This window comes from Oreochromis niloticus, linkage group LG7, assembly GCF_001858045.2.
Source record: "Oreochromis niloticus isolate F11D_XX linkage group LG7, O_niloticus_UMD_NMBU, whole genome shotgun sequence".
Lineage (NCBI taxonomy): Eukaryota > Metazoa > Chordata > Actinopteri > Cichliformes > Cichlidae > Oreochromis > Oreochromis niloticus.
In genome coordinates this window covers 61,198,546-61,223,872 of record NC_031972.2, presented here as the reverse complement: position 1 = coordinate 61,223,872, position 25,327 = coordinate 61,198,546, and the positions used below count along the sequence as shown (strand labels likewise).

The following is a 25,327-nucleotide window of genomic DNA, read 5'->3' as shown; positions in this document are numbered from 1 at the left end:
ATGCTGCCGTAGCTGAGTGTTAATAACAGAGGTTGGCACTGCATAAACTGGCCTCGCTTTGTAAAGCCTTCCAGGCAGTTTCTTTGACAGTAGCCTATACTAACAAGAATTAATAAAGATTACGTGGGTGATGGCTATATCACTGAAGGGTCTTAGGAGCTCTACATAGCCAGTGGGGGGGTTAAGGTTGCACCTTGCAACAGATGGAGGAATACTTAAGTCAGTACTTTGCTAAGAGGACGTGATTATACTGGAAGCAATAGGCTTCGTGCTGAACAGGAGAGCAAAACACCTTAAGAAAGTGAGTTGATAGTGAATGCAAAGCTGTGTCTCCCACTGTTTCTATTTGTTTCTATTTGTAACACACATTCTTGTTCCATGCAATATGGCAGATGAATTATTTATAGCTGACTGGATGGACAATGCTCCAGCCAGAGTGTTTGTACACAGACGGCAACTTACGGTGGGGAAAGCTTGGTAGGAAAGACCCCAAGGTCTCGGGCCATGACCTGGAGGGCTGGAGTTCGGAGGGTTGCTGTTGACCCCTGGGAGAGTGATCCCGGCAGTGCTGCCCTGAGAAGTGGGTGACACAAGAGCGAAGGCGTCATCCAACAGGGAGTGCATCTGCTGCCTTGCTTCCTCGATGGAGGGCTGTGGGGGCATGTACGGTGGTGGGGGAGGGGCATGGCCGGGAGGAGAGGAAGCGGGGGCTGGGAAGACATCATCTGTGGGGGAAGGACTCCTGTGAGGGGATCCTGGGCCTTGGTCAGGGTCCGACTGGAAAACATACACGGCAAAGAACTCAGAAAGGTTACACGGTCCGTGAAAGGTTTTCCTACTTCTTCTGTGTTACTCACCACATAGGCCACATTGTTGACCCCAGGGCACTTTCTGTAAGCAGCATCAGTGTCTTCAGTGATGAGGCGGTCTTTGTCTGCTTCCATCATGCCTCCATTCATCTGGTCTTTCATCCTCTGCTTTGGTGAGCGCCTGCCTCGACCACTTAGAAACACATGAAGAAAGGGAGAAATATCATCAGCATACACAGAAAATCAAGTTCTCCACCAAAAAGTCAAAAATTCATAACCTCTAACCTTTTCTTGGGTTCCATGAAGACAGACGGCATCTGAGCATCCGGGTCCAGGATCTTATCGATTTGCATCTGTTCTTTGTGATAAATGCGATCCGGATCCTTTGCATCGCCAAGACCACCTATGTCATCCATAGCTGGGAAGTCATAGTGGCCCTTCCTCTTGGCACGAAGACGAATTTTGTTACGATGATGCTCAATTTCTGACTTGTGCCTCAACGCTACCTGGATCTGAGGATCAAATTACAATTATCAGTATTAGCTCGTTTGGCAAATCATAAGAACCACAGCAGCATCACAAATGAAATTTCAACCATATGTGAATTACATCTTCCAAAAGACTTGAGGATTTCACTTTGTTCCTATTACTTCTTCTTTGAGAAAGAACATTTTCAAACTATCTGACCAAAGAGTTTGTGTCTGGGTTTTGTTTTGTTTTTATTCTGCATTGAGATGAAATTTTTCAAAGGAGCAGATGAGACTCCTGCAAGGCCTGTGGGAAATAATTAGCTTGGTCATTTTTTAACTTCAGCACTTCAGCACAGCACAGTAAAACTATTTTACTGTAACCCACGTTTTTCTAATGTGCTTGTGAAAGTAAAGCAAATCTTGATTCAACAGTTTTAATAAAAAATTTTTTTAAAAGTCTTTAATATTAAACTGCTGGATTTTTTTATCTCCTTAAAACAGAAAATGAGAGCAGCAAACCTCTTTGGTCATTTGGTTTGTGTCTGACAATTTTCCATTGACAGGCGGACTGTGGAGTGGTGGGACAGGCATAGGCTGCATGGCAATAAGCTGGACTTTATTGGGGAGTCTCCTGCTTGCGTCGGTGCCACGAGATATCCGATCAACGTGTTCAAAGATGGAGGCTGAAGACAGCTGCTCATTTGTATCGTTCATAGGAGGAGGACCTGTGGAATAAAACAAAGGTCATGACATGTTAGCAGCGAGTTCACACCGTATGCTAATGCTGATTTAAGCTAGGGGACAGAGATTTTACACAAACAGCTAATGCATAAGGATGACTAATGAAACATGTACATGTTTCTTTACCACCTGACTATATTCAAAATATTGGTTGTAATAAAAGTGTGGAGTAAATTTCTTGAGGGTTACGTGAAAATAAAACATTGATTTCTATTTCCAAAAGCTAAGCTTCGTTTCAAACAATGGCTTTTGCCTTTGTTTGTAAAGTTATTGTTTCCATGCTGTGACCGACAGCTCAGCACAGAAGTGATGGATGGTGAGAACAAGCTGTGCACAAAACTACCAAAGAACTAACAGACAACACACAGACACAGCTGCTGGAGGTCAAGCCTGAGGTCTACAGAGACAGAGACAGAAAGTGGCAAGCTCTTACCAATTCTATTCTTGCCTGCAAACCACAAAAGAAAGGAAAGAGAGTCTTACTAGGGTGAAAGAGATCAAGAACAAAATTCAAAGTGGTTGCTGCATACTGACAACAATATTAAAAAAACCAGAGGTGTAGCTGACACGGATGCATGAGAGAAAAGAAACATAACCAGGAAAGATCAAAAGAAAGGAAAAGGCAAGTTTCCATAGGTGATACATTCATTTCTTCAGATCTTTTATTCAGTAGTTGGAAAAAAGCAAGGAAGATGTTGCTCTGAATAAGAAGAAAACAGCAAAAAAGATGCAGCAGATTATTTAATATTGAATGTGTTTCATATGTAATCTAATTAAACTCTTTTCATCCACCAGGTATCCACCGACCCAATTATGCTAGGACTACTGTTTGGTTGTGTTTTATTTACATTGTAAATGAACCAAGTCTCATATGTGCATCTGGGATTTTCTCCTGGATATGACAATTTGGCAAAAATTAAATCTAAAAAAGGGGTTGCTGTCAGCCTGACCCAATCCTAACCCTAACCTTAACCAGGTTAAAGCACCGGGCAGAGCATCGTACAGTATCAGCAGAGACGTATCAATATCAAAACACAGACTGTTCCTCTGTGTGTGAGTCAGGCTGCAGTCTGCGAGCCCGACTGGCTCGAGGTCCAGCACGTAATCTCTTGAGTGGCACTGCAGGCTTGAATCTATCAAAAAGCTGTCAGATAAAGTAACTTTAGCATTTTTTTTTCTTTTTCCTCAATTCCTCTCCGTCTCGTCTTATTTTGACCACTGAATAGAAATTCCTACCAGCTGTTTCTTTTACCTTCACTCTGTTTTATGTCCCTGCCTGGGTTCTCTTCACGTTTCCTCTGCTTTGTCTTTTCTTCCTCCCTTTACAATCTCAAACTGGCCTCCTTGTCAATCAAAACATGCTAGCTGTGGTTGCTCTCTCTTTATCTATTTATGTCAGCCAAGTCCCTTCATTTTCCTCCTCCCCCTCATATTTGCTCTCCGTGTTTGGAGGAGCGAGTTGAGTGTTGCCAGGGCCACTTACCGTTTAAAACATTGATGGGGACCTTACGGGTCTGCTTGCTGTCGCTGGGCGTGGCCTGGGCTCTCAGGTTCTCCTCGGTTGATTCCCGCTCACTGGAATGGTCACTTAACACAGAGTCACCATCTGATGAGGAGATCCTACTCAGGAAAGACACACAAACACAGCCTTACATGAATAATTGAAGCCCAAGAGCGCACAAACATGCTGCAATGTCATGCATAATCAAAAACTTTGCTCCTGCAGAAAGGTAAAAGCTGGGAGGAGACTTCTAAGAAATAATAACATCGGTTATAACTTGTTGAAATAAATGCCTTAAAGAATTTCCGCTGCCAGAATGATTACATTCATTAAATAATTTGTCTTGGATGGCTGTCGAGCAAGGAGGAACAACCAGCGCCAACTCCCCAATAAAAGGACTGATGTAATGGAAGTCATTTGTAACAGGAGTTAATAAATGTATCCAGCAATAACTGCTGTACTTGTTTTGGTGTCACATATCTAATAACCAGAAGAGTGAGTGTTCTGGGAAAGGCTGGTAATGTTGCACAAACTCATTTAAGCTGTCGATACAATATCAAAACTGAAAATTCTTCAAATGTAGAAAAATAGGGCCAGAGAAAAAATATTTAAAGAAGAAAGTAAAATAAATATTTATAATGCACCTCAGCTTAACCTTCTGTAAGTTACACAGACCTGTCTGAGGGAGCCAAAAAAAAAAAAAGATTCCTTCTTCTTTGGTGCATAAATTAATCAGAAGATCTGTCAAAAGCTTTTTGTCTGGTTGGCTAACTGCCCCAATTGAAGGAGGTAGAAAGTCACCTCAGTTGGGAAAAACAAGCAGTAATAAAATCTATACAGAAACGTTAACACAATTTAAAAATTGCTGCCAGTGTTTTCACCATGTGTGGAAAATAAAGACACTAAGGTGACCGTATCTCTAAAATACGCTGGCTGTAATCATGAACTTCACTAGAACTGCTTATCCTTTCTTTATTTGCTTTAGTCAAAGTAAGCCTTTATGTTTTGTCACTTTCCTGTTCTGTGAGCACCACTGACCTTCCTCTCCTTCGACCACTGCGCGATGCCTTTGTGGAGGAGGCGGACGTTTTGGAAATGGGAGTGGGGATCTCCCCATTCTCAGATGGACTGAGGCCATCTTTAATGGATACTTGGACGGGCCCGAGGCCAGACGGGACAGGCTCCTGGATCACCATGACATCATCCTTGCTCTGCTGGCCAAGGTGCAGCTTGGCAAAGTCAAAGCCTTTAACGGTGGGAGCCTGCAGCTAAAGAAACGGGCAGAAGAGAAGGAACAAGTGGATAAACATGAGCCGAAAGCTGCACCAGCAAGACAGCGAGGGAGCAAGTAGGACTTTCACTTAAGTATTTACTTACTGACAAACATTCACGAGGAATGTGAGTGTGACATAACGCCATCTCATTGTGACATTAACCTTTACATTTTAAAGCCTCTGACATTATATCAGAGGCTGATATGGGAGTAATACCGGTGAAAGCAGGAAACTATGAAACAATGAAATTCCATTAAGATTCCAGATTTGTAAATGAGGGAAATGACAACCAGAACGATGCCACATTCGAGACATAATTAGGCTAAATGACTGATGAATGGATGCCCGGTGGGAGACTCACACAGTCAGACAAGAATGAATAAAGAGAAAGTCTCTGAGAAGAGCGAGAGACTTGGGTAAACATTGACTTGGTGTCTGTTTTTGGGGTGGTGGGGGATGGTTGGAGATGGAAGCAGTGAGTGTAAAGCCCTCAGGACTTTCCACCAGCAGAGGAGTAAACAGAAGATGTCAGATCTGAGTGTGTTTGCAGGCAGTTTGTGAAACTCTAGTCCTACGACACTGAAATGTGGCAACAAGCAAAGACTGACGTGACCTGTTCCTCCTAATTCTCTGAATTACATGTGGCAAAATGTACAGCTTAGAAGAGGCTTGTTGGTATAAAATTCCTAATCCAGTTTTATGCTTGCCAGTATGAAACTACTACTCCTGGGGGGAGTAATTGGGTATATGATTGTGTACTGTTCTCCATGGCGCACAAATGAGGCCAGTCTTTGAGGGGCACAACACCTCAAATAGTAAACCATGACTCATTATAGCCAACACTGAAGCTGAAAGCACACAACACTTACACATGACTTAATCGTTACCATAATAAACCATTTACAACAACACAGACACAATGTACAACTCTGTTTCCTAAAAAGGATTATTAGGTCCTTTAAAACGTAAAGATAACATGTGAAAAACTATTAATCTTCCCCCCCAAAATAAATGCGTATCGTAAATTTGATATAAGCAATACATTTTAAAATAGTTGGGACAGGAGCTACAAAGACTGCAAAAATATTTAAAAGAAAAAGGGAAACAAAAATGACCAAACAAACAAACAAACAAGAAAAATATCTAAATATTAGTATTAGTTAAATGAGGACTTAGGTTAGCGACTTGGGTTTAAAAAGAGAAACAGATGCCTTCATCACATTGTATTGAAATTGCAATAATTTGGAGCGTTTCATCATCTACAGTACATAATATCATCATTAAAATAATGATATTATGTACTGTAGATGATGAAACATTACTTTAATATCATTAAAATATGAAGAAAAAGAAAATAAATCTCAGCAAGTCCCAGAGCTACATCACTGCAAGTTGAAAGTATCATGCAAAGCAAAGATAAAGCATGAGAAACAAAAAGCTATCATCTGTTATGATATGTGCAGTGCAGTGGTAACTTGCACGTATGTTAATGCTCCATTGATGCTGCATGTTACATAGAAGAACATACATTGCCATTTGTTGGCACCTATTCAAGCAGCATGTTTCTACAGTTTAGAAAGTGCAGACACATAAAAATGAAACAGGAGTGACTCTGAACTGTCGAGCACTTTAAATCAAACATTTTGCTTGCAAAGCGGTGATCCAACACAGCAGTAAATACGCTCCTGTCCCAACGATGTTGTTAAAGTGGAAACGACAGTGTTTAACTAAATACAAGCTTCATATGATCTGTAAACATTTTGATTCTTTTTTTAGTGACATTTCAGCGTTCTGTGTTTTTTGAGGGGAAACAGAGTTGTATATACAACATCTACCGACTATAAACACACACTTTTCTCTCTAGATACCAGAATGAGGGAGATCTTACATCTATAAACACAAACAGGCACTAATGTCCCGTCTACTACATGATATACCTCCTCCTTGGCTCGTCTCCCTTTAGACAATACTTTCTTTTTCTCTTCTTTCTTCACTTCCTCTGGTTTCTTTTTCACAGCTTTGCTCTCTTCCTTTTTTTGCTCTCTTGATGTGTCTTCTTTCCTTTTCAGTTTCTTTTTATCCTCCTCCTCTTCCTCTTCTTCCTCCTCCTCCTCCTCTTCTTCTTCAGTTTCCTCCTCTTCTTCCTCCTCTTCTTCAGCTTCCTCCTCTTCTTCCTCCTCATTTTTCAAACCCTGTTTGCTCATGAGAGCTACTGATCTCTAAGCAGAAGCAATGATGAATAAGATAAATTGTTCTGCTGATAAGTGACGAGCTACTATTTGTTATTATATGAGCTACTGTTTGTTATTTGTATCATCTGTAACAACTATTAAATACTCAGACTATGAACAATTGACTTCTTCTCCATATAATGTGTATACGGTCTTGTTCTTTGCATAATTGTAAAACACTTGAATAATAAACCATAAACAAGCTACTTCCAACGAACACACAACAGGTCTGACTACATTTTCTACAAATCACCAGACACTGCTTTGTACCTTCCCCTTTTTAAAATCCTTCTCCTCCCCTTCCTCCTCCTCTTCATCATCTTCTTCCTCTTCATACTCCTCCTCTTCATCCTCACTAAACTCAATACCTTTTTTAGTTTGAGGGAGTCGCTGTTGACGAGAGGTCCTTGATTCTCTGAGTAACATAGTAGACTGAGAGAAGAGGAGTGGTGTTAAGTCAAGGATGAATGTGTGGATCAGAGAGGGTGAGCTAAGTGACAGCCACTGATACACGTCTGAGTCAGAGCACTGACCAAATGCTAAGGTTATGTTACAGTATGAATAAAAAAGATCAAGTGAAGGGGAATCAGACAGAGATGAAAAGATGAGGCAGTTTTTGAAACCAAAACATCCAGAGACAACCACCCAAACAGGCTGTTTGTAATTAGGAAAGGAAATATACACACATAGGATGGAGTGGAGTCTTACTCCTGTCTTGTTCACATGTATTTCAGTCAAAGCTGAGTTTTGCAGGTGGACACTTTTTAGACAGATTCAGCAGCTGTTGTAGTAAGAAGTACCAAGGTTCTCTAATACTACTGTTATGAGTACAACACTGTAAATATGTTAGACACCTGTGCAGTCTTATATTTCTGCACCACATTTGAACTTCACAAAACTAATACAAACAAAACAAGACAGCCAAATACTGGCTGTTAAGTTAATTTCTTACTTAGGAATAAAATATACAGCCTGACATTTGAAGATCGTATAAAATATTCGTGATGATAAAAAGGGACATACACGTGCAAACATGAAGGTTTCCAGACTGTGTACACGAGTACGCAGATGACAGAATCGGTCAGAGCAGGTATTACACAGATGTCATCTAACAATTACTCTACAGCAAGCTGTCTAATATTGAGCCAATGTGTGAAGAGTGCAGGAAGTTAGGCAGAAAATTCCCCGTGACCATGCTTGCATCATGTATAGCACCCCGCCTCCTGCACTCTGCTCATGTGTCAAACCTTGCCTAAAACAAACAGAGCATTTCCAATAGCGAGAGGTTGTCTGATACTGGTGTTTCTGTTGTGTGCTGCTTGTGATTGTCCACCAGACAAGGGCAGTCAGATTTATTCACTGTCCACAGCTTATGTCTGAAAGCTGTTTCAGGGAGATGTAATACTAGGACAGAAATCTTACTTAGGGCAGCCAAATAGCATTACTTCTAAATTTAAGTGAAGATACAAAAGCCGAAGAGGCTTTTCAATAACCACAGATTGAACACAAAATGAGCCAAAGGGAAACTGTAGAGCAGGACTGTTGAGTGTTTCAAGCAAAAAAAGAGCTGCTGAGGCTGTTTGGTGTATGAGCAGCATCATAATTTTTAACCCAGCACATGTCCTTTAATACGTCTCTGCTGGAATCATTAAAGTTTTACTAATCTCATCCAGAAGTCGGCATCATGATGTCCAAATCTGTGAGGTGTTGCAGCACAGTCATGGCAGTGAGAGATAGCCTTTATTAATCATGCTGATTTATAATCCCAGGATTAATCCAGTAAACCTAATTACAAACTATTTCTAATAAAAATGACTTGATACAACCAAAATACCTTCATTACATTATTATTCCTCCATATTCCAAATATAACATTTACGGCACAAAAGTCATTTTGAAACACTGATGCAGGAAAGCATCTGTAAAGTAAAGATGGAACTTTACCTTTTGTCTCTGTTGGATGGAGGTCATGGCGTCTGGCTGGAATTCCAGCTTGTCTGTCCGACACAACTTCCAGTAAAGGATGGAAATGATGACGATGACCACGAGGAGGGGAATCACAACCCCGATGATGATCCACATGTTTGTGTTCTCATTGTCAGAGGGTGAAGATGTCACTTTTTCAACAGCTGTGGTTAGAAAAAACAAAGAAACCATAAACTGCTAAGTTCATGTATTGACTACAAAGGAGGGGAAGGTTATTTTAGAATCCAGCTTGTTTTCTGTTACCAGTATTTCCAATAGGTTGGCTGCTCTTCTCATCTTCATATGTTCTGTATTTATTAACAGTGATACTCGTACATGTTAATGAGCTCATCTTTATTTATTTTCAGCCTTGATCAAACTGAATCTATAAAGGTGAGCGATTTAGCGGACATCTATAAACCGTAGCTACAGAAAATAACCTGGATTTGTTTCTCCTTGGACAGACACGGCACTACTTTGGTTTTAATTAACAGTCATTTCATCCTCTGGGAAAGCACCATAAAAGAACACAATCAGTACGGAGACAGAACTCCCTTGAGGGGCTCTCATTAGCCTTCATCCGTTGTTTAGATTCCTAATAAGGAAGACAGGGTTTGGGTGCAGCGTGTACAAAGGGAGATAATTAGCTCAAATGTTACTATAAACATGCAAAGACACACATGGAGCTGGCAGTCGGTATCCTTTTTTCCCTCTTATTAGGATCTTGAGAACAATTAGCCATAAGACATTTACCAATAACAGTAATGATGGTGAAGCTAAAATAATTAGTGTTTTTTGTCTATATAACTAAAACTTCCTACCAGCATCAAAGAAAAAAAGAAAAAACACACTAGCAAATTAAATAAATTTACATGGGAGCGTTTGATTGATTTGAACTATCACAGATAATCTTTTTTACCTATTTATTGAAATATACTTACGTTGTGCTAATATGCCCTGTACACGATATCCCAGGACAATAGCAGCTCTTTGGACATCCAAGCTGTTAAGCAGGCTAGCAGTCTGATCTGCAGGCATCCTCTGACCACTAGGCTCCTCCACAAAATACACTATTTCGAGGGGGAGGTCAGCACCCGCCAACCGGCTTGCGCTTACAACCTGGGAATTAAAACAAGGAGGACTGGTAAAGTGTTTCAGAATGCAATGTTGAACAGATATGGGTAATTTTCTTTAAAGCAACAGCTGTGATAGATAAAAGGCAGGGAAAGAGCAGATCTTCTTAAACCCCGCCCCCAAAACACTCAATGTTTTATGCATCATGAATTTATCCTCCAGGGTCAGACTGTCGAAGGAGCTCTACTGTAACTTCCTGAGGCATCTGAGGGAAAACACTAGCTGCAAATGACCCATACTGTCAAGTGTGCAATTGCGCACCAGTGCATTGAAGTTGAAGGGATGCTGTGTTGACACAGTGGAGGAGAGCGAGCTCTCTGGAGCAAGCAGAAGGGGACAGAAAATTGCTTCCAGGGAGCAATATAAACATAGCAGGATATATGGAAGTGCTTCAGAGGTGCATAAGGAGATGACCTTAAAAAGAAAAACAGGTGTGTTTTTGCTTTTTATTAGAGTCACAGATCTTCCTGATCACACCCCAGATTTGATGGCTGTCATACAATAACAGAGTCACTGCCAGACCTCCTATATGATGGAGGCCCTTTTACCGAATTGCCAGTAATCTTATTTTTTCCCCAAAGGTAAGCATTTCCAGATGGTGCGGGGGGAAATAAAGGCTGGAGCATAACCAGCAGACTCTGTTTATTTGCTAAGGGACAAAGGCTGTCAATTCTCAGTTTTGTGGTCGTTAGTAGTGTTAAAGGGCATTTCTTTTCTTGGTTCACTCCTTAAGAACACAAACAGGGGACCATGTATATTACTCTAAACTTCATTTCCACGTGCATGCTTTAATGTTCCCATTTGTATCTTTATCCGACAAAGTTTCCCATCTGAAACACTTGTGGATAAGAGACTGTGCTCGAGGAAAAAATGACAAAATGCTTCTAAAAATGGATTCATGAAGGACGACCACACTCTAAATTAAAAATGGAATGTCTGATGAAGGTGCTAATGAGCAAAGTCTCACAATCTTAACAGTAAAGATGACTTTTTAATGGAGAAAGTGGCACCTCATTTTCTGCCGAGCCTTACAACATTAATCATTGTTGGTTTTTTTATTTTTAACGACAGATTTGAGATTTGAGACTCAAACCATTTGACCTTCTTGAGTCCACCTTGCTGTATTTAATGCTTATACAAGCACCTGAAGGTTACAGAGTTCTACAAACTAAACAAATTTTAGTTTTAAAATAGGGATGACTCCTGTGTCCACAATATACACACACCATCATGTTTTCATATCCTTGTGGGGACATCTAATTGACATAATGCTTTCCCTAGCCTCTTACCCTAACCCTGACACTAAAACCACATTTTGAGCCTCAAAAATGCCTTCAAACTTGTGCGGATGGGGTTTTTGTCCCCATAACGGCTATTCGTCCCCAAGTATAGTAAATTTCCAATTTTTGGTCCCTCAAGATATGTAAAGATGGTCCAAATACACACAGAGACATAACCATCATTTTAGGTCATATTTGCATATCCCTTGGAGATCCATTGCTTTAATATTTTTAAATTCTGTCCGATTTGTCTTTTTGACCGATTTAATTTTACTGACTTGTTTGTGTGTGTGCAGCCTCCCCGATGGTGCCCTGAGGCACAAGCACAGTCTGCTGTCTGTATTACTGAAAAGAGTAAAGTGCAGGTCATGCCTGGGCTGCCACAGAAAAACGGCCGGGCAGACTCCCTCATTCAGGGTTTAATCCAGTCCGTGTCTGCTTATTAGAGTGGAAAGAGGGCAGTGTGAATGCGTGTTACTGCACAGCCCAAATTCAACCTCCCTTTCATCTGTCTGGGCAGACTCATATTCTCATTGGTGACAACACTACACTCATTCTGTCATGACAGTCAAGGGCATCTGTCTGAGATACACCATAATTATTTATGTGCAAGAAAGCAAGACAGAAGTTCAGACGCTCAATCTGAGTAACTTCCTTTTCATTACATCCAATAAGGCACTCAAAGATGAGTGTTTTTGAAATATTAAAACAGGCTCCTTATATAACAGCGTCCTATCAAGGGGGATGGAACATAACCGCATAATAAGGCTTCCGTGAATAACACATTATCATATTTATGGATTTGAAAAATATCATTTGGAAGGGCAGAAAGGATACCAGAGCTAAAATTAGAGATCTAATCTTAGCAGCTATGCAGAAAGCAAAGGTTCATCACTAATGTGCTTCTCTTTTCTATATTATTCTGTAGAATTCACCGAGACAAAAACAAAGGTCCTAGATGGACATGGTGATATTTAGCACTGACAGTCATCTTGTCTTAGCTTGACCAGTTACTTTTATTTGAATTTTTTGATCTCCCTGTTCTTCTGATTTCCAAATCTTTACCTACCACTGTCTCTGTGCCTGTGACAAACATTCACTTTTCGACTCCTTAGCCCCCCAACAGCAGGATACAGACTGAGAAAAAGACGCAATTATTAACTGATATGCTCTTAGGAGCCATCGAGTATAAGGAGGACTGGGATAACGAGGAAGAGGACACAAAAATAGGAAACATGAGGTTGTGGTCTTTGAATGGCTTGCCCCTGAGATGAATGGGATGGTGTTGCCATGGAGATGGAGCTGTATCCTGTCCCCTTAGAGAGGAGATGAGCAGGTGCAGAGAGGACCCACAAAAGCTAGAGCTTGATTAGTAAAGCACTAAGGCTTTCACTGGTTACAAACAGTGTCACACTCACATAATGAACCCTCTGTACCCAGAAAAGGTGGCAAGAGAGAGCTTGTATCAGGGTCTAATGATACAAATGGTACAAGGAAGGATGGTTCTGCAGAGTTTTTAGAAGTTTTGTTATATAGGGAACAAGAAATTTAAAAAGTAAAAAAGTATTTGTGACCCTGAAAGAGCTTAAAGCTTAGTTACATAGAGAATGAAAGTGAGAGACACGGAACACAAAGAAATAAGAATTTTCTTTGCATTTTTTATGTGATTACATATATGTAGCATTTATTCTCTGGTAAAAAATTGAACTTAAAAGATATGGCTTACATTCGTGGCATGTGGAACGGGGCCCAGTGAGCCTGGGGCTACGGAGCTGTAAATATAAGCTGAGTAAAATGATTATTGAATCTATAAGCATATTACCTGAACACTACTGTTGCCTATGGTGGTGGCCCTTTTAACCCGTCTGACTGATCCTATTGCTTCCCCGAGTAACAGGGCCAACCGGCGCTCCATGTTAGCTTGAAAGGTCCTCTCACCCACTTTCTGGTCCAGCACACCCAGGAGTACTACATATACACACAGCAGAAGTAATATGCTCTGTAGTAACTGCTTTACATGAACTGTAAGACTGACAAAAATCATTCAAAATCATTATACCTGTTCTAACCCAGGAAGAGCGAAGCAGTTGGCTGGTGTTCAGCTCTGGATAATGGAAAGCTAGTGGAAAAAATTATAAAATGAATCAATAAGTGCTGTGACCTTTACTCATATTCATTGTTGGCGATCACCATCAGAGTACGCTCAGAATTTCCCAGCTAACCCAGATAGAGTACTGATAATATGAAAATGGAAATAGTTCGAAAACAGTCAGTATGGTACTCACGCTCAGCAATCTGCAGTACAGGAAAGCCCATGTAATAGCTGAATTCCACCATAGTGAGTTTCATTAGAGCATTGCTAATCTCTGACCCCATCAGATAACTCCTTGAACTGCGAACAGTGAAAGTAATGTCCACCGGTTTCCTCGCTAGTCCTTGTTCCTCGTATATGGGAGCAGCCATGGTGATGTTTACAATCTGAAACACAGTGGTAGTGTTATAGGAAACAGAAAAAAACATATTAAAATGAATAAAACATTCTTCATCTTACTGTGTCTTAAAGCCCTAGAATTAAATCCCCTCTGAAAAGAGAACTACATAACTATATGACCAAATAACCTCTTTAGTAACAAAAAGTAATCTTATTCAATACTCAACAACTAGAGCATGAAGCACTTTAAAAAGAAGTAGCCATGTGAAAAACACTTGGGTCATGCTCATGAGTTATGGTAAGATGAACAACGAGCAGACCAAGGAGTGAGTATAGTGTCCACAAGAACACTTGGGTCTAAACCCTTGCCTGTAATTATAAGCTCTGTGCTGTATTTATTTGGCAATAATTATCATAACCCTAAATGACCATAAGCATCCATACTTTGGAGAGACAGTGCAATTAAATGGTCCTTTCCAAAAGAAGCAAAATACAGAGCGATGGCTTTGGCTCCTGCAAAATTGCATTACATGGACATTACATTGTGTCTACTGTTACAGTGCTTCTCACTAACATGTGCAGCATTCTCTGTAGAGATGCCGTCTGTGGTTTGATGAGGTTGATCCAACCTTGAAAAGACAGGCGATGCATTTCCGAACACAAGGAATACTCCAGTGTTTTCTTTTCTTATAATTGACTTTTTAATCTTACAGAATAGCAGAGCTTTGTTCTTTGAGTATTACTTCCTCTTGAGCTCTCTGTTTACTTTTTTCTATAATGGTCATAAAACACTGTCAATTACAGATATTTTACTTTCAGCCTTTTTAGATAATAACAATATAAATCTGTAAAAACACGCAGTGCATAAAGAATCCCAGAGATCAGTGAGTGAAATGACTTGATTAGTATTGGTCAGCTTAGTGAACAAACAACAGTTTCAGCTTTTTTCTCAAACAGAGTAAAAACAATCTTTTTGTTGTATTTGATCAAGTTGATAAGAAATTAAATATAATATATTTAATACATCATATTTCATTTTTTCAGATTCTTTCAGATCCTAAGCCACAATGAAAGCAACCTAATGAAAACATCCCAGCTGGAATGCACCGACATGACTGCCCATGGCTTTGTCCCACTCACATGCACTGTGAAATTAGTCGACTCCTTTGATCGCCTGCGGACTTCGGCGAAGGCCCTGGTCAAACCTCTCTCGATGCTCTCACTGAAGTTGCAGAACCGCACGTCCACGTGGCCAGGAACAAACTGCAACACTGCACAGATGAATTGAGTACTTTCTGACTGAGCTTAAAAAATAAAGGTCATCACAAAATTTCAAATTCTGCTAAATGCTTCAAGTGCCCTCGGAAAAAGACTCAACAAAAGGTCATTTACCTGAGTGGACTTGATAATTTTTATCTGGCGTCGACCAGTTTGGAGAAACAGACAGGAAGCGGCGCCCCGACCTCCTCAGTGCATTGACGACAGATATGCCTGTGTACACGACCGGACCCGACACCACTCGAAACACAAATTTTGGTGGTGGATCCACAACCTACATTAAGAAAGCAGAAATTAATTGTATTAAAGAGACACACACTGTACATTAAGTGACTTATGTTAAATAGGCTGTGCATCTTGTGGAACTTAATGTGACAGTAGTGGTGTGGCTGAGTTTGTATGTGCCGCTGTTACAATCACAAAAACACCCCTACACAAACATAGAATATACTTTTAACACATAAACGCATACCACCAATTTACACCCACACTCTGTGTGAGCCATTACAACTCTGTTCACTCAATCACTCAATAATATAACAACATCTCTTTTACCTTATTCGGTCTCTTTTTTAATGCTAGATATTTTTCTCCATCCATGGGGCAGGGATAGCTCAGCAGGTAGCGTGGTCGCACCATGATTGGAAGGTCGGGGGTTTGAATCCACTGAATGGCTACCCTGAGGTACCCACTGAGCAATGTACCATCCCTACACACTGCTCCCTGGGCGCCTGAATAGTGGCTGCCCACTGCTTCACTGAGTGAATGGGTTAAATGCATCAATAAAGTATACATTATTATTATTATTATTATCATCCATTCATTCGCTTCTGCTTATCCTTTTCAGGGTCGCGGGGGGCGCTGGAGCCTATCCCAGCTGTCATAGAGCACGAGGCGGGGTACACCCTGGACAGGTCGCTAGTCTGTCGCAGGGCTAACACACACAGACAGACAAGGATTCGCACTCACATTCACTCCTGCATTCACACCTGGGCAATTTAGATTGATTCATTAACCTATCCCCACTAAGTGCATGTCTTTGGACGGTGGGAGGAAGCCGGAGTACCTGGGGAGAACCCACGCAAACACGGGGAGAACATGCAAACTCCACATAGAAAGACCCCCGGCCTTATGGTGGAATTGAACTCAGGACCTTCTTGCTGTGCAGCAACAGCGCTAACCCACTTTTTCCCCCATATTTTTCTTGATTGCAAAAAATGGTATATGGAAATATGTTTAATAAACTTACTTGCAGTTCCACTGATTTGTTAAATTCCCCTTTCAGTATGTCTCTGATCTGAGATTTAGCATATCCTACAGTGGTCCCGGCTGGAAAACCTTGTGAAAAAAGCACAAGCTAATGGTCAATGTCTCTCGTATACTCTACTGTCTATAAATAACTCTTTCAAGCTATTCACAGTTGAAGTAAGACAAAACAAATCAAGATGCCTAACTTACCGATCTTGATCAAATAAGCGGGTTTGTTAACGTTGCAGAGGTACGATCTCGATGTTGGTGCTATAGCTGTGATTTTACCAACAGTGGTAGAGATGATGTTGACAACAGTTGAGACTTCAGAGGTGGCAGTAATTCTGGTTGTGGCTTGATGGGGAGTAGTTGTGGCAGGTGTACTTGTGGGTGTAGTAGAGACTTTATTAACTACACTACTGGTTGGGATATAGGTCAGTGTGGCTAGGGTGTCAACTCCATCTTCAGTCACCCCCTGATCACCCATCACAAATGGAGGGGGCAGAGTGACATTCTGAGACGTGGATTCAGTTGAAACTATAGTTGCATTGAGAGTTTGATCATTTGTAAAAGCAGACTCGTCAGGAGCTAATTCTGTTGTACCGGCTGTACTATTGGCAGCAGGCTCAGTGGGAACAGGGGAGAAGTCTATAGTTGCAGTTAAGACAGCAGTTGCATCCACAGTACTTTTTGGGAGAGACTCTGTAACATACCAGTGAACATACGTAAGAGAGGAGGCAAAATTTAAATCGTCTGGCAGCAAAGGTGTTGTACTTGGTTGCACAGCTCCTGTAATTGAAGTGCTATCCAGGCCAACGTTGTTTGTATGTGCAGACCAATCTGTGGTGGACACCTGACCATCCGAAGAAGAAAAGGAGTGGAGGGAATGCGTTGAGACTATGGAAGGATCAAGAAAAGGCTGAGAAGCATTGGCCAACTGAGGACTCTCCTCTGTGGTTACTACAAAGCTCGTTCCATCATGAGGCTCAAGCCCCGAGAGATCACTGGAGGACTCATCCTCAATCACTGTTGTATCATTGCTGAAGCTGTTGTTAGGTGTGCTGTCTGTAGTACTGATGGACACCACAGTAATGTTCCCCCTGTGTTCAGCCCCGGTTTCTGAACCGTTATTCTCCTTGGTCAGCTGATTGTTATAATATTCCAAGCTGTTCATGTCTGGCAAAAGGACATCTGTTGGTTGAATTGTGTATGTATCTGACCAATCTACGTCTGAAATGTCAGGCACGTCACTGTTAGGTGTTGGAGTAGGTTCCAGGGAAAACTGAACTGTTGTTGAAAATGAGGAAGGATAAATAGATCTAGGAGAAACTACGGTGCTGTACGCTGTCACGAGGCTGGGGGAAGGGGAAACGTACAGAGGATTCAAGGATGAGGGAGATATGCCCACTCTGGAAGGGAAGGATGTGTCATAAGTTTCTGTATAGTCTTCTAGATCATATGAGTCAGAGGGCACCTTGGTGACCAGAGAATAGTCTTCTGTATCGGCATTGAAAAAAGACATCGTCTCCAAGTAGTCTCCAGACCCCCAGTCTACTTCCATGGTGTTTGTGGGGTAGAAGTCCTCTGGAGAGAGCTCTGTGGGTTCAGATGAAGGTGATGTTGGGTGGGGGGTGATGAAAGGCACCTTGTAGCCAGGAGACAGAATCTCATCTGGGTTGGGCAGCATGTTTATATCATATGCATGTTTGTTCTCCAGTGGGGTATTACTGGAGCTCAGCTGGTCTGCATACACTGGTTTCATATGCGATTCATCTGTTAAAAGGTCTGTGAAAGTCTGAATGGGTGGCCCGAGAGGCCCTTCAGGTTGGAAGGTCATCCTTTTGTCAGAATTAAGACTTAGCTGGGGTGTTGCAGAAGGGTTTACTGATGTTATGGATATATTTTCCCAAGGCTGTAGCTGGGACTTTGTTTGAGCTTCTGAGAGAGATGACCTCGCCAGCTTCCAGTCAAAGGGGAGTTCAGCTGGTCCTTGAAAGTGTGGACTAGACTCCCGTACAGGTACAGACGGTCTTAAGGTTGGAGTCATCAGAGTGTGTGGCTCTTCTGCAGAGGTATCTCTTAACATAATGACTTTGGAGTTTTCATATGTAATATGCCCCCTATAAATGCTATCAGCAGTCCTAAGTTCATGGCTTGGTTCAGGATTGGATGGGAGGGCACCAGGTGAGTCTAGACTCTCAAAGGCAGTATAATGCGAGTCTGGTAAGGCTAATGGTGATGATGTAGGACTTTGAATATCTCCAAGAAATTCCATGGGGTCATGTGTAGAGTCCAAAGGAGATTCATCTGCAGAGGAACAAAGACAATGCTTCGTATCAGTACAGAAAACATATGAAAAATTAGTGAGACAATGACTGAAAAATAGGCTAATTCTAAAGAAATAACTGGAAGAATTTATTTTTTCATTGTACCATTTCCTTTTTATTGCTGAAAATGGTTGTTTCAGTAATAAAATACCCTGCTGAGCTTGAATCTCATATCAGCCCTATGAATCAGTAACTGTAATTTCATCCCTTGTGAATGTTTACTTTGTACTCTGGTCTGTTAACAGGAACGAAGGAGTGTGATGCGGTCAGTTTTGAATGTGTGATTTTTGCCAAAAAAGTGTGTTTAAACTGTTGCACACAGAGCCAAGATGAGAGCAAACATGACTTTTCACGGCAGACAGGCAGGCTACCTACTCTAAGCTATGTTGTATAACTGGACTGGCATTACATTAGTAAAATGGTGTTACGTTTACTGGTGTCTAAATGGCCAACATCAACTGTATCATCTATAAGGGTTTAAAAAAAAATTATTATAATGGAAGGACATCATAATGGAACAGGGCCCATTATGATGTCCATTTGCAACAAACAGTGAACATGAAGACAATGCACCCGGATGAATTTATACTTATAATAAATCAATATTATATTGAAAATAGCTTGATCAAATTTAAATTTGAGATCGATAAAAAAGTGGAGATAGCTTCCCAGAAAACCTCAGATATTTTCGACTGTATGTTACGTGAAGCCTATACCTATACATAGATTGATACTGATAAAAACTGATACTGACTCCTGAGAAAAATAATTAGACCTAGTCACTAGTTTAACTCTCCTTTGCTTAAGTGGCTACAAACAAACAAACAAAAACTAAAGAAAATGCCATTAGAATAAAAGACCAAGGACGGTCTCACAGGCTAATGATGTGAAAAACATTGCAGATTCCACTGGGGAAGCAAAGAAAAGCCAGCAATGACAGATTTCTTTGGTTCCAGTTGTGAGTATGCTGACATACACGCACGGACCATATGTCTTAAGATTTTACCAATGAACTCTCAAGAGTGCATTTAAGACCCTTTTTCATGGTACCTGATCTCGAACTGATGGATGGTGCAATTTTCAGCTCATCAGCAAACCCCTCTACAGCACGCACACAACATTAAAACCATTAAGGCCGACTTTTGAGCAGACAAGATGCAGAAATAGCAAATGCCGCTTACGCAACGCATTTCAAACTCTATTTGAGTGCCAAAGCACTCCATATTGCATAACAAAATACATGCACATCATGCATGATTTAATTTGGGAAGAGTCTTGATTACAAGCCACTGCCTGGCATATTTAACACTGCCTACATGAACTGGAACGATTCGTTAATTATTCATGGAAAATAGATGTTTTACACTTATCTGCATATGTTTGCCTCTTTCATATACCCAAATATGTTTCACCAACCTTAATGCATGGCAGTCTTACTAACACTGTGCAAGAATTTAACAATATGTCAGTTAAACATAACTATTATCCATTACCAGCCTTGTTGCTAATAGTGGCCTGGATCTGTTGTGATGATTTAATTCTGCACTGACTGAACGCTTAAAGGCTGTGAGAAAAGGCCTGACTTAAAACACAGTTATAAAATAATGAAGATGTCTTTGTTTCACGAGTTTATGGCGGAAAATCATCACAACAAAACAACCACAGATAATCAGAGACCAGATGACTTAGTGCGCCTCCTTACAATAAATTATGTTTATTAATGCTGTTGGGTTTATGGATAGCTAAATGACTTGATGCAAGGCTCACGTCTGCACTGAAGCTTACAAACACAAACTCTTTTCAATAAACTTGGTGCAGACTGTATGTCTTAAATTTGTCATTGAAAGTAGGTCTTGAACAGAGCAAGACTTCAAAGGCACCATTGTTGTCATTGCCAGAAGCTAGCCACCAACAGCCTCTACATAGTGACTCAGCAGCAGCTGCAAAGGCTGCTGCTTTTTGTAGTTCACAGACGCTCTGCAGAATCATGCACTCTTGAAAATAGCCACAGAATAAGCTAAGGGAGAAGACTATTTTTAACAGCGCTAGTGCAGATCGCATCACTTAGAAAAAACATCAACAAAAATGAATACATTTTTGGGCCATCATCTTAAATTTACTGCATCGAGTCATACAAGCAGACGCCTCTGGCTTGGCCCAGGAGAAATCTCGTAGCTTAATTATAACCTACGCTGGTACCTTAATCAAGTCAACATGCTAACATAGCAGAGCATGCTGGAAAGGACTTGGAAAAGAAAAGCCAAGTCTTTCTTCTGTGAAGGCTAGTCTGTGTTGCACATTTTCCAAGATTCTTGGTTTCTGTGCCAAATCTTTGAACCCACAGGGATGTAACACACAGCTGGGCAGACGCATGTGTACACTGCACTGAGCACACAATAACAGGAGAAACACTGAAATAGAAGGACTCGCGGCATCTAGTTGTCTAGTCTCTACAGAGAAATGAAAGTCATTCTACAGTGGCAGCAAATCTTTTATAGGTAACTGTGAGAAAGATGCTATTTTAACTGCTAAATAACTCTTAATTAAGTCAAACTCATTTGGCTGTCAACAAAAAGATGTTTGGAACGCTACAGATATATAAAACAAGAAGCAAAGACAGTGCAGCAAGCTTTATATAAGACCATGTTGGAAAACAATGGTGATGTTTGAGGTCATGCTGTTGAACAAGACCCCAAACTGTCACCTCATCTCAACACACCATTGCAGTGACACAGTTTTTCATATACAGTCACATTTGTGATTATTAACCAAGAATAGATTACTGACAAAAACATCTAACTAACACAAAAACAATGATTGACAGGAGAATGATGATAATAATGATAACTGCAGAGATGTCGGTGATGATGATAATTATCACGGTGGTAAGTAAAGACACGATGAAGGAAAATGGACAGCCAACATTTGATTCTCTTTTTCATAACAGACAGAATTAGGACTATGAATTACTGATGTATTAGAACAAATCTATTTACACTAAATTGCAAAAGTTGAATGACAAACATACAAAAAATTGACTGTTTATCTGTAATAATTAAATATGCACAGTCTACATAGTTGAAGGCTAATCCTTGATGACACCCTCGGCTCAGTGTGACAGACAGCAGGCGCAGAATGAGTGAGAGCAGCCCGAGTTAGGCTAACATTACAGTATGCAAAAAAAATGGACAATGGACTCGAAGGCTATCCTGCACTACCACCTGTTCCCTGAAAGAGGAGCGTGTCACACTCGGCTGGCCGCTCATTGCTTGGCCTGCCTGTGAAATGATTAAGCACTGAGACACGTGCAGATGGACACCTCCGCACACCAGGTCAGTCCTCAGCAAACGCACATGACAGTGTCCCAGTTTCTCTTCTCCCTTTCTAATCTCACTCCCCCACCTACAGCAGTCACCTTTTAAAAAATAATTATTATTTCCAAGGTTTATTTTGATGATATACCCTTATTTTACTGCCAATGAAGCTAAACACAGATACAGCACGGACTGAACCAATGAATAAGTCACATTACTCATCATGTAGGAATCAGAAATTCCATTTATTCATTGCAAATCATAAGTTTGCAAGTGTCCCTTTTAGCCCAGATTTTCTCTGAGCTAAAAGTGCTAAAAGTGCTCAAACACTTAAACAAATGTGAATTTGGCCACTAACCTGTTTCCTCATTAAACAACAACAGTGATTGCAAACTTTTAAGTGGGGGTATTTTCTCCTTACATTATGCAACCTTATAGATAAATTGTGCAGTATTTTATACCTGCACAGTTGGTGTGGAGCACCCACAGTTTTATTGTACATGTACAATGACAAAGACTATTCTATTCTATTCTATTCTATTTTAATTTAACATACAGAATCTGCCGATTGCTTTTCATCAACAACAGGCGCTTGAGTGAAAACTTTTCCATATTCAAGCAAGTGATGGCACAAAAATAACAGTCTTTCTGTGATCTGGATGGTTTGTTCAGCTTCCGTTTATACAGGCAGCTCTAGGGTTGAACGACTGCTAGCAATCATGTAAAAAAGGTTCTGACAAGAGAGGGATTATTACCGATGGTGGCTGATGTAATGACCCTCTCTAAAATCCCTCCAATCAGAAAAAGAAGAGACTTCAGGATTTTTGAGTAGCATCAGATCAGTGACCAGTGTGTACGTTGTATAATCTAACATACATTTATCCATTTTAGTCAAACCGCACAAAAAGCGGGTTGATTTGTATGAGCGTGATACAGCGATAAAAGTTTAAATATTTTATGCAGCATTTTTATTTAAACCGTCAGATAAACATAATTTTATGGAACTTTGAGTGATTGCAAATTTGAATGATTCTGTGTTTTGAATTAAGTTTACAGAGTAAAAGTGTAAAAAGGAGAAAAGATAACAATGTACATTAACTGTACTTTACACACACAATAGTAAAGCCTACATCACGAACACACACACAAAAAAAGGAAATCCTCCAAGTAAGCTGAAATGTGATTTTGCCTTCGGTGTCTGCTTATGAAAACAGTTCCCAGGGCCCAAACAAAGAGCTGATAATGCCTCTCAGCAGACAGCACTGTGCTGGAACTGAATCGGAGAAAATACCTTTCACTGGTCTCCTTTACTCAGCCAGACTCGAGGCTCGCATACACTGAAAAAGGCAACAATGCATTTTTGCATTGTGCTTTTACATTTTCCACATTGTTTTTTTATTAAAAATGTATAATGTAAACTACGAAAAATATTTATAAAAAAGTGGAAAACCCAATCCATTATAATTGTACCACACACACACACACACACACACACACACACACACACACACACACACACACACACACACAATGCTGAAGCTCATAATAATTAAAACAAACTGATAGAAATCCTGCTAGCAAAAATGTTATTTTGACATTCCTGTCTTCACATGAAAACAGATCCCAAGGCCCAAAGAGGGGACCTAATAATGCCTGTCAGCAAACAGCACTCTTGTTGATGTCTGGAACAGAATCAGAGAAAATACCTTTCACTTGTCTCCTTTATTCAACTAGACACTGTGCTCACATATAAACAGAAAGAGGTAACAATGCAATGACTCGGTGCTCCTGAAAAAAAGGATTCGGGATGTAAGAAGTGACAGACATAAGCATGTCTGCGAGGGCATTTTCAGGAGATGAAAATAATAATTAATGTGTTTCTGTCTCCATCTGTTTTAATCCAAGTCGACGAGGATGAGTATGTATATTTTTGAGAGGAAGAGACTCAGCAAACAGTCCACGCCAAGGGTAAATAACATGAGTCTTTATACAAAAAAACTAATAAAAATCTACAATTATCCCACAAAGATATGTGGTCCTGCTGTATTGGTCAGAGCTGATTTTACAGGGAAATTTTATAGGAACCGATTACTGGAATATGGTTATTTAAACAATATGAATCAGCCAAATAGCAACACAAAGATGTGTTTGTAAATACACACACAGCAAAGACATTAATCCATACAAGCACATATGTCTATTTAAACCAAGAAACCTGAGATACCAGTGAAGGAGTACTATAAAGGCACAATTTCCTGTGTTTGCCAGATTTGTTTTTGCTAAAAAAAGAAAGTAATTTAATGGCAGTATTATTTGGGGGGAAAAGAGGACAGAAGAAAGGGTCTTTTTAGCATTAATGTTAGCTAACTACAACCCCACACATGGTTCTGTTTTCAGCTCAGCCCGTTGCGTGACTGGCGCTTTTCAGTTGGCAGGAGCCGTGTATGTTGAGAGCAGTCATACAATCAGTGCTGACGTTTGGTTTATCAGGGAAGCTTTTAAGATGGGAAAGATTTAATTGTTTTTATCAGCAGAGTTCTATTAGATCAGTGTCTCTGCCAAAACTAAAGAAGCTCCCCTGACAGAAAAAAAACAAATGTCAGAGCTATAAATGGTACATTTATTATAAACACACAGTTTTTTTCTCCACTGCAGACACTTGTTGAAGTCAGCTTACACCAAACAGCGGAAGATTAAAGAAAAGACTTAAATCAACAAAGTACGGCCTATGAACAGAAACCAAATACAAATGTTACAGTTACCGATGAGAGTCAAATAAAGGAAATAAATGAAACTTAACATTACGTTTCATAGTTGGAGCGACTGTTCTGATTTGACAAAAAATGAACATGAGACCTGACTGGGGTCATGCCTGCACTTAAAATACCATCACATATTAATGTGACCTTTGTTTTTGTTTTCTTTTTCCTGAGGGAATACTTGTTTTTAAGACAACAGCAAGGTGGGCATAAAAAAAGAGATGGGTTCACCATAGAGAAGCAGGTTATGATGACGCATTTGAATATTTAACTCGAAATCTGGATATGCTCATTCACTTTTAAAGTCCTGATTTTCTTTAAAGACTGGAAGGCAAAGACTTGTAACCAGAGAGGCCCAGAGGACTGTATCAGTCAGCACCCTCTTCTATTTTGTCTCATTACACTCTCAGACGTTAAGTTCTGGATTAACAAACACTGTCTGCTGGGCTAGGTTAAGTTCCCTATAAAGCTCGTAGGAAGCTGCTTTCAAATAACTAATTTTGTCTGAAGGGTTTGGTCAAATGCTTACTGTTTGGCTTCTAAGTGGGTGCAGTAATCCTGAAAG

General features: G+C 40.4%; 1 protein-coding gene across 3 annotated transcripts in view; it reads right to left on the bottom strand.

The window, feature by feature from the left end:
* si:ch211-1e14.1 (UPF0606 protein KIAA1549) overlaps positions 1–25,327 on the bottom strand; it is a 37,972-nt gene that overhangs the window by 5,587 nt on the left and 7,058 nt on the right. Inside the window, exons 3-20 of one of the 3 annotated variants that reach the window (XM_025908743.1) lie at positions 16,573–18,669; positions 16,364–16,452; positions 15,229–15,388; positions 14,977–15,107; positions 13,691–13,883; positions 13,465–13,524; positions 13,228–13,373; positions 9,933–10,110; positions 8,971–9,155; positions 7,297–7,458; positions 6,733–7,014; positions 4,560–4,789; positions 3,504–3,640; positions 2,454–2,468; positions 1,799–2,004; positions 1,095–1,321; positions 858–1,002; positions 463–777 (exon numbers count right to left, since the gene is read on the bottom strand). In XM_025908743.1, the coding sequence (XP_025764528.1) occupies positions 463–777; positions 858–1,002; positions 1,095–1,321; positions 1,799–2,004; positions 2,454–2,468; positions 3,504–3,640; positions 4,560–4,789; positions 6,733–7,014; positions 7,297–7,458; positions 8,971–9,155; positions 9,933–10,110; positions 13,228–13,373; positions 13,465–13,524; positions 13,691–13,883; positions 14,977–15,107; positions 15,229–15,388; positions 16,364–16,452; positions 16,573–18,669 (4,958 nt within the window). The remainder of the gene's footprint in view (positions 1–462; positions 778–857; positions 1,003–1,094; positions 1,322–1,798; positions 2,005–2,453; positions 2,469–3,503; positions 3,641–4,559; positions 4,790–6,732; positions 7,015–7,296; positions 7,459–8,970; positions 9,156–9,932; positions 10,111–13,227; positions 13,374–13,464; positions 13,525–13,690; positions 13,884–14,976; positions 15,108–15,228; positions 15,389–16,363; positions 16,453–16,572; positions 18,670–25,327) is intronic. The other 2 variants (XM_025908744.1, XM_005471094.4) reach the window with 2 other exon arrangements.